Source organism: Coregonus clupeaformis, chromosome 8, assembly GCF_020615455.1.
Source record: "Coregonus clupeaformis isolate EN_2021a chromosome 8, ASM2061545v1, whole genome shotgun sequence".
Taxonomy (NCBI): Eukaryota; Metazoa; Chordata; class Actinopteri; order Salmoniformes; family Salmonidae; genus Coregonus; species Coregonus clupeaformis.
Genome location: NC_059199.1, coordinates 57926299 through 57935339, shown reverse-complemented (window position 1 = coordinate 57935339; position 9041 = coordinate 57926299). Strand labels below are relative to the sequence as shown.

Sequence of the window (9041 nt, the reverse complement as noted above, 5' to 3'; positions counted from 1 at the left end):
TATTTTTGTTCTTAGAGCAAAATTGACTTTGAGAAGTTGAGAAACCACTATGTAACGACAACGAAAGCACAAGACATATCAATTGCTGAGGTTTTCTAATGGACATTTTCTTTGTTCTCTGAAAGTTCTGTGGTTATCAAGAATGAGCCAACCCGAAGAGAGGGGAAAAAGGACTATAACAACCATTGGTGTATGAGTGTTATCTGTCTGGAAAACAACTCCTTAATCCAAGGTTTTTATGTGTTTTGAACGATGTTTAAACTTGAACTGGAAAATTGAACTAGGACCAACTAATCTCTTATTAGGGGTCCAAGCATGCAGCAAAGCTGCTGGTTGTATGTGTTTTTGTTCCCATCCTTAATAGCAGGTGCAGTTTCATTTCAATCTGGGTTTTGGACAACTGGGGCTCATTCAGTAGAGCACATCTGTAACGCACTTAGTGTTATAGATAGAAATGCAATGAATAGAAAAGAGACTGTTCTCTATCGTCACAGTTCAATTCTCTAGGGACTCTTGTCCTTACTGAATAAGCACCATGCAACAGTCTGTCTAGTATGTGAAACCATCAGTAAAGGGCAGGACATTTTACCATTTGAATATGCCGACTGTGTCATACCAACATGCATCATGTAGATATTTTCTAGTTTCAGTCTGTAAACCACCATACTTGAAGGAACATTAATGTAGTAATGAGCCTCATGCACTTGATGACAGTTATGTTGAACCAAAATGGCTACCTGTGGTTAAATTTACAAAACCATTACAATGGATTTATGCAAAAACTCAACATTGCTGTTCCACTAATGTTAGTCTTTAATCTCTAACGAAATGTGTATATTAACACATTATTATTGTATGTTATGTTAACTTAGGTTGCATATTTAAAGAATGCTCAAACGTTCCTCTGGTTGGCTCTCGGATGCATTCCTGTGAATAACTCGGGCCAATCCAGAGAGAGGGTTGTCCTTGAGCAGATTATGTAAATAATGGGAGTGTTTCTCTCATTCCTCTGTCTGTTGGACTGTTTTATTTCTCCTTGTTTTGAACAGTATGAGCTCGCTATCACAAGTCAACTTCCTTGATTTATGTGAATTTTTAAAATATTACTTCTTTTTTTTTGCAGTCTCAAACACAAGCATGTATTCAGTATTGAAGAGAGCGGTTTCAAGAGCTACATGCTTGGATAACTTATTATCTGCTCATGTCTTATGTTTGAAAGCTAAGTCGTTGGTGGGGGGCTTTTGTGTGTAGAAAAACGGACAACTTGTCTCTCCAAAATGCAGTCATTCCTGTGAGCAAACAGATGCCTTGATGTACGGGAGGTACAACTTTTATCAATGCAACAGTTGGGACAAGGGTGTACAGGTCATGTACCCAGGAAGTGCTTTTATCAGTTTAACACTCCTGCTTACTTTTCTCTAAATACTACTTCATTGCCTTTCCCTTCATTCATTCCAACCCAAACATTATTCTGTAAGATTATATAAATAACTAAAGTGCATTTATCTTTGCTGGAGCGGGTTCTGTCAGTCAAACCTGGGTGTTGATTTTGATGTCTCCCCATTCAGAACCATGGAGAAGCAGAATTTTTGTCTTCGTCCAGTGTCACACCAGATAAATGCTTGTCCATTCAGATGGCCCTGAGGCCAAGGGGTATATTCAGTGCAGAACAATGTTCAGACTGCTCCAGATAGAAATGTATTGTATAGATCACACTTGTTTCAAATCGAAAGTGATGTCTGCTCTATATGTATGATTTTTGCCTTCAAAGTTCTGAACATTGTGCCTTCCTGAAAGAGACATGGTTTTAGACGGAATTGGTTCACACCAAGCAAAGCATTTATTCCAGTAAATTAACTATGGTTGATATGGAGTGCCTTGACCTTGATACTAAAGACATTTAGAATGTACAGGGGAAGAAATATTGTCCACTTTACATTGTATCAAAACACTAACACTTAAGAAGCGTTCTAATTCTGTTTCACTTTTCATTCACGTGGTACAGAGACTGACCTTTTATCATGTCGAGACTAAATGCATGACTCATTCAATAAATCGGAAATTGTTTCGTTTTTAACTTTTCTTGGTTTTTAACATTTTGATAAATATGACATATATAGACATTCATTCAGACTAGTAGTTTGTGTTGCAGTAGATTTATACAGTTTCCCATAAAGGATAGACTAGCCTCGACTATTGTTAGTTCAGCAGTTTAATATGGAATGACGCTCAACGTGCTATGGTAGGCTATTGTAATCAACTGGCGATTTTAAATAAATATTATGAATACTAATAATTTGCAGCGCTGATGCCACTATGGCTGTGTTGAGACGGGCAGCTCAATTCTAGTATTTTCACTAGTTGGTCTTTTGACTGATCAGCTCTGATGTGATTGGTCAAAAGACCAATTAGTGAAAAAATATCAGAATTGGGCTGCCTGTGTGAATGCAGCCAATAACTTCTAATGCTAGGGTTATAGCTACTTTGTCTGGGCATGGACTCTACAAGGTGTCGAAAGCGTTCCACAGGGATGCTGGCCCATGTTGACTCCAATGCGTCCCACAGTTGTCTCAAGTTGGCTGGATGTCCTTGGGCCATTCTTGATACACACGGGAAACAGTTGAGGGTGAACAACCCAGCAGCGTTGCAGTCCTTGACACACTCAAACCGCATGTGCCTGGCACCTACTACTAGGGGTGTAACGATTCGTTTTAACAACGATTCGATTTTATCACGATTCGTGGTTGTCGATACGATTCAAGGACGATATTGGTTCATTTACACCGATCACTGCACCTGTACACAGCCCATCTGAAATTAGCCCGCCCAACTACCTCATCCCTATATTGTTATCTATTTTGCTCATTTGTACCCCAGTATCTCTATTTGCACATCATCTCTTGCACATCTATCATTCCAGTGTTAATACTAATTGTAATTATTTTGCACTATAGCCTATTTTATTGCCTACCTCCATAACTTGCTAAATTTGCACACTGTATATTATATGTATTTCTGTTGTATTTTTGACTTTGTTTTGTTTTACCCCATATGTAACTCTGTTTGTTTTTATCGCACTGCTATGCTTTATCTTGGCCAGGTCGCAGTTGTAAATGAGAACTTGTTCTCAACTGGTTTACCTGGTTAAATAAAGGTGAAAAGAACGAACGATACGATCCGAAACGATTCAGTGACTTGAAATCGATTCAGTAACCTTTTAGCCAAAAATTCAACCAGTGTGACTGAAATAAATACCTGGATACTGGACAGTGCAGGTGAAGTTTCCTAGATTCCTGTTTCTTGTAAGGACCGCAATGGTGGCTTGATAATTTCTCGCTCGTCGGCTTCTCCTCTGTCATCCACCATGCTATGCTTTGTTGTCTTGGCGCCTTTGCGCTGCTGCTGGCGCGATGACGTCACGGATAGGCAGAGTGAATCGAGTAATGTTTAAAGCCTTTATCATTAAAAGTGCTAAGAAAAAACATCCATATAAAGTCTGACGTGCTTAAATCCAATGGGTTATTTCCTAGTATCGATACAATCGATTTATTACATTTTAAAACGATGTTAGATCGATATATGTTGTCCAAAAGGCCAACTCGCCGAGCACAGATCGATGTAGTTGGATCATAGGAATATAAATCGATACATCGATGGAGTAGATGGATCGTTACACCCCTAGTAAAAACACTCCAGTGCGCAAAACAGGGGCACTGGAAAATACAAGGCACACAGGGAATATTCCCGGCGATACAAAATACATGGAGCTCCACCGAGCTTCTCTCTCCTCCAAAATAAACAATCACACACAAAGACAAGGGGGCAGAGGGAACACTTATACAGGTACTAATGAGGGGATATGAACCAGGTGTGTGTAATAAACAAGACAAAACAAATGGAATGATGAGATGAGGAGCGGCAGTGGCTAGAAGGCCGGTGACGACAAACGCCGAAGCCTGCCCGAACAAGGAGAGGGGCAGCCTCGGAGGAAGTCGTGACAGATACTGTATATTTTTGAAAGAATACTATATTTCCCTTGACAGAGTAATGCTGAATGTAAAAAATGAACCTACCCTCCCTGATGTAACATTTGTTTACGAGACAGATAATGTTTGAATGCAAAAAACTTTTTTTTGGGAGGGGGGCCCAGCTCAGTTTGGACCTTAATGGACGAGCCGAGGTGAAGATGGATTGTAGCCATGCCTTCACTGGTCCTGTGAAAAACATCACAATATATTGAAAAAGAGACAAATGTACCTTAACGAGGAGGTAGAAGTTCTCAGCAGCCTCTGTCCAGGCTCCTCCAGGAGGGTCAATCCTCATTATGACTTGCAGGAGCAGATAAAGGAAGCTACCAGGCTCCTGGAGAAGGAACAGGGGACATGAGTGAGTGTCTACACATCTGATATGACAACAGTGTGTATAGCATAGATAAACAACAGGATGTTCCATTCTTAGGGCCACTTACAGATATAGGAAGAGATGTCTTTCCTTCTAGAAGGCTTAGTAGAACGAATTCATAAAAAACATCTGCGAAGTTGATGCGGTCGATCTGAAGTCAAACAAATAGGATAATTACATAATCTTCATTGACAAGCACTTTAGAAAGTCTCATTGAGTAGATGTTAGATGAGAAGACGGTGCCTGCAGCTAACGCTCAAGCTTGCATGTAGACCTACTCCTACGAGAGCCATCTCCTGCTCTAGTCGCTCCCTGTTTGCTGGCTCATTAATGAAGTTCACCAGTAGGTCGTAGGCCTGCTGAAACTGCCTCACATCCTCAAAACAAAACAATCATAAAATTCCTTAAAACTTAGATCATAAACTCAAAGATTCAGGTCTGTAATTCAAAGGGCCTCCGATTGTTTGGCTAGTATGACGTTGAAACTTTTCAACTAAACCCTATGAATCACTGTTGCCTAAAGGTAACCCACTGTGCAAGAACTGGTTGAATCAATGTTGTATCAATAAAAAATGTCAATGTGATGATGTTGAATCAAAGTGGGAAACTGATTGGATTTGAAAGAAGTCATCAACGTAAGGGAATTTCGTCTTTTAACCTAAATCCAATTACGTTAATTTTTGGGGGATTTCACATTGAATTCACATTAGTTGACAACTCAACCAAATGTAAATCAAAACGAGACGTTGAAATGACATCTGTGCCCAGTGGGAACTATATATCTGGTCTGATGAACGTTGCACAATTATGTAATTGGTTACCTGCTGGTTGAGCTCGGATAGTCCACTCAACACCATCCTCCCAGCGTGGGTGAGGTAATTGAGGGAGGTACTGTCTGAGGATGTCAGAGCCTGTGAGAACAAGACAGTACATTTACAAATAGTCCAGAAATGTTCATGAAGTGAAATACAAAAGGTGCTAAATTCACATTTTCTCACCTCCATAGCACGTCTGATAGCGGCCAGCCTCAGAGAGAAGTTGGTTGTCCCTTGGTATTCAAAGTAACGCCTGTAAATAGAAATGTTCAATAACAAATGTTCAACCTAAGAAGCTAAAACATCAGTGCCATGAAATTAAGAAATAATTTTATGTTAGCCTATATTATAACTGCAGGACTCAGAAAGACCATACCAATGTAGGATCTTAATTTGATCACTCTTTTGTTGCTGAGAATTTTCCTGCACGGCAGGAAATGCAAACTTGTAGCGTATTTGGAATTTTCAAGTTTGTAATTTCCACTTTGAAATTTTAGACTCGATTTGCCCTAACGAAAAATGTATCCTGTTGCTGCAGGATTATTTTCCTGCTGTAGCAAACTGTCTCAAATTAAGATCCTACATCTGTATAACTACAATATTGGGCAGATTATTTCAAGCAAAGGTTTTTACTATAGATGAACACATGAAAGCGAACCCACCGCAACTGGGGCACATCTGCAGCATTATTTTGCTCCTCCACAAACTCCTCCTCAAACTCCTAAAACAGACATCACATTAACTTAAACTCTACTAAACTGCATTTCACCTGCAACATCAACTGAAGCAGACAAAACATTCAGTGACATCATAACAATACTTTCATCTTGACCTAACAACTTGACCCTTGACAGACAACACAAACCTATCGATACCAAAACAATGACACACACCTGTACACACAAGTACAAATGAAATAAGAATTATTGACTGTAGAAAGAGTTTTACCTGAGGAGTGCTGTCAGGGGTCTGGTCCTGGTCCTGGGTGGAGTGGTAAGGTGGAGGGGGACTGGGAGGGGAATCGGAAGGGAAAGGGGGAGGCGGAGAATTCTGGGGGACTGGTGAGAGGAGCCAGAGGACGGCTCATGAGGGGTGGTGATGATGTCAGAGGTGGAGAACTGATATGCCATCATCTCATCCCCCTCTCCTGGTACCCCTCCACTGTGGTGGAGATATCCACCTGCTGTTTAACACACAACATGTGACACTGTCAGCCCAACACTGAAAACCACCATATTGAAAACCCCTCAACCAAACACTGAAATAAATCATAACACAGAGAAACAACGGGGTGTACCTGGGCATCCTCATAATAGGTGAACTCAGACCTCCTCTTGACAAGGCCGGACATGAGTCCATGGATCCTTCTACCAAGGAACTAAAAAATGAGGCAAGAGATTAGAACGTGTAATTTCATTTTCTGTCAACATGTATTTATTCAAATAGGTAAATGGACATTTGCCACTTTACATTTTTTCTGTGAAAAATTGCCTGACTGTACCTTAATACCAATCAGCTTCTTGTTGGTGAGGACCACCTGGACGAGACCCTTTAAAAGAGACAGAGAAACATTACATTTCATCCAGGAAATATAAGTAGACCTATAGCATGTGCGTCATTTGACACAAATCAGGTGCATTTGAGACGAAAGACCAGTTGAGAATCTCTCACCCATGGGTCCAGGATTTTTTCCTGGATGACTCTGCTCCACCACAGCTGCTTCTCCACTCCCCTCACAATGCACAGGTGATGCATGTCCTCTTCATTTTGCTATAAAGAAAAAACTCCTTCAGTCTCCAGACCTCTCTCTATATGTTAGCTGTAGATGTCTATAACATTTGGCAGGCGATTTCAGTTCTGAGTATAATCCCTGGCAGTGATATAGAGCCCACATGATGTTCGTACGACAAGTTTCCCCTAGGTTTCAATTAGGGACAGACATACAAAAGAAAACCCAGAGACAATTGGGAGTTCAAATACACAGGTGTGTTCATAAATGTTAAGAATATGTCTGAAGTACCTGCACTCGTCCATAATGGATATTCCAGTAATGGAAATGAAACGAACCCCAGTTCCCAACCAGCTGCAACTTCTCATAGGGAAAACCAGAGTCTTCCCTATTTGGCTGAAAAACCAAAGACATCCCCTAATTATAGAGATTGCTCTGTGATTAATAAGACACACAATTGTGGAGATAGAGGACATGGTAATGTGTACTATTACTAATCAGCTATGACTGTCTAATAATGTGATTGACTACCTGTGAATGGCTATCTGAAGGTGCTGACAGTTCGTCAAGCACTAGCCTCCCAGCTTCAGTGAGGTGAATGGTAGGCTCCTCAATAACCAATTTGGAAGTCTGTGAAAAAAAAGGGAACAGGGTAAAGTAAATTCTCCCTATAAGATCAGATGAGCTTTGGTTAATAATGTGTTTGGTTACCTGTGTGTTTAACACTGCCAGCTCTGTTACCAGCATTCTCCCAGCACGAGTGAGGTAGTAGACTGGTTTGGCCTTGGAGAAGACAGGCTATGAAGACAAGGGAATATGTTTTTTCATTATGTGGTTTTATAGAAAACTAGTGACTTGATGTTAATCTTTAATATCCTCTAAAGACCAGAGAGTATCAGAATGGATGGACTCACAAAGATAGGGAACACACAAGGGACCAGACCAAGGGATTAAAGCCAGACAGGACCGCTGCCCAACCTCCTCATCCACGTACTAAGGAACAAGACAGGATCAAATTAAGAGTCAGTTTGAATGATAGACAGGTAGCCTATAGGACTGACAGACTGGAATAGGGAGGATCACAAGAGGAGGCCACTGCATGATAGATTCTAAGACAATGCAGGATACACATGTCTGTGTTGAAAGGTTAAGGAAACATCTGAGGTACCTGCCTATGAATGGTTACCTGTTCATTTTGAGAGGACAGTTCCTCCCATACCATCCTCCTAGCAGGAGTGAAACTGATGATAATGGGCTGCTCCATTGTGAAAATCTGAGAAAATGAGGGAACAGCTTTAAAGATATCAAAGTATTCTACTAGTGGATACTGAAGGTAATTATCCCTATTAGATCAGATGAGTAATGGTTAATAATCTGAATGGTTACCTGTGTGTTTAACATTGCCATCTCTCTCACCAGCATCCTCCCAGCGTGGGTAAGATAATAAATTGGCTGCAGTTTGACAGGCTATAAAAAAAGGGAATATGTTTACAGAAATGTATTTCCAGAAGTTTCTTTTAGAAAAAGTTATGTTTATGTTTAAGCCCCCCTAAAGACCAGAGAGTATCAGAATGGATGGACTTACAGCGTTTGAAACCCACAGAGGTCCAGACCAAGGGATTAAAGCCAGACAGGGCTGCTGCCGAACCTCCTCATCCACGTACTAAGGAACAAGACAGGATCAATTTAAGAGTCAGTTTGAATGATAGACTGGTACTGTATAGGAGTAAAATATTGGCATAGGGAAGATTGCAAGAGGAGGCCACTGCAATGATAATAGTTGAAATACACAGGTCTGAGATATAAATGTTAAGAACATGTCTGAAGTACCTGCAGATGAATGGCTACCTCTTCAAGCTGAGAGGACAGTTCATCCAATACCATCATGCCAGCACGAGAGATGGAAATGTGCTGCTCAATCTTGCAAATCTGTAAGAAAATGAGGGAACAGTTTTAAGGGCATCAAAGTATCCCACTACCATAGTAGATACTGAAGGTAATCCTGCCAATTAGATAAAATGAGCTTTGTCCAATAATCTGCATGGTTACCTGTGTGTTTAACACTGCCAGCTCTCTCACCAGCATCCGTCCAGCAT

The 9041-nt window shown here is 40.6% G+C and overlaps 2 protein-coding genes and 1 long non-coding RNA gene across 3 annotated transcripts in view; all 3 read right to left on the bottom strand.

The window, feature by feature from the left end:
* Positions 1–6200, bottom strand: part of LOC121572024 (mitoguardin 1-like) — a 35676-nt gene extending 29476 nt beyond the window's left edge. Inside the window, exons 1-7 of the mRNA XM_041883874.2 lie at positions 6165–6200; positions 5879–5937; positions 5400–5469; positions 5223–5312; positions 4680–4778; positions 4469–4552; positions 4258–4362 (exon numbers count right to left, since the gene is read on the bottom strand). Coding sequence (XP_041739808.1) covers positions 4258–4362; positions 4469–4552; positions 4680–4778; positions 5223–5312; positions 5400–5405 — 384 coding nt within the window. The 5' untranslated portion in view covers positions 5406–5469; positions 5879–5937; positions 6165–6200. The remainder of the gene's footprint in view (positions 1–4257; positions 4363–4468; positions 4553–4679; positions 4779–5222; positions 5313–5399; positions 5470–5878; positions 5938–6164) is intronic.
* A 145-nt stretch (positions 6201–6345) lies between these two features.
* LOC123491484 lies at positions 6346–8209 on the bottom strand. Its single transcript, XM_045222289.1, has 8 exons — positions 8132–8209; positions 7657–7743; positions 7477–7575; positions 7237–7341; positions 6888–6986; positions 6718–6765; positions 6514–6594; positions 6346–6399 (listed from the first exon to the last, which is right to left on the bottom strand). Exons 1-8 carry the CDS (start codon positions 8207–8209, stop codon positions 6346–6348), a joined length of 651 nt encoding a protein of 216 aa, XP_045078224.1.
* Positions 8210–8566: 357 nt separating this feature from the next.
* LOC123491411 lies at positions 8567–9038 on the bottom strand. The gene is made up of 3 exons (XR_006661324.1): positions 8995–9038; positions 8776–8874; positions 8567–8608 (listed from the first exon to the last, which is right to left on the bottom strand). It is a non-coding gene; the product is annotated as an uncharacterized LOC123491411 (long non-coding RNA).
* Positions 9039–9041: the final 3 nt, after the last annotated feature.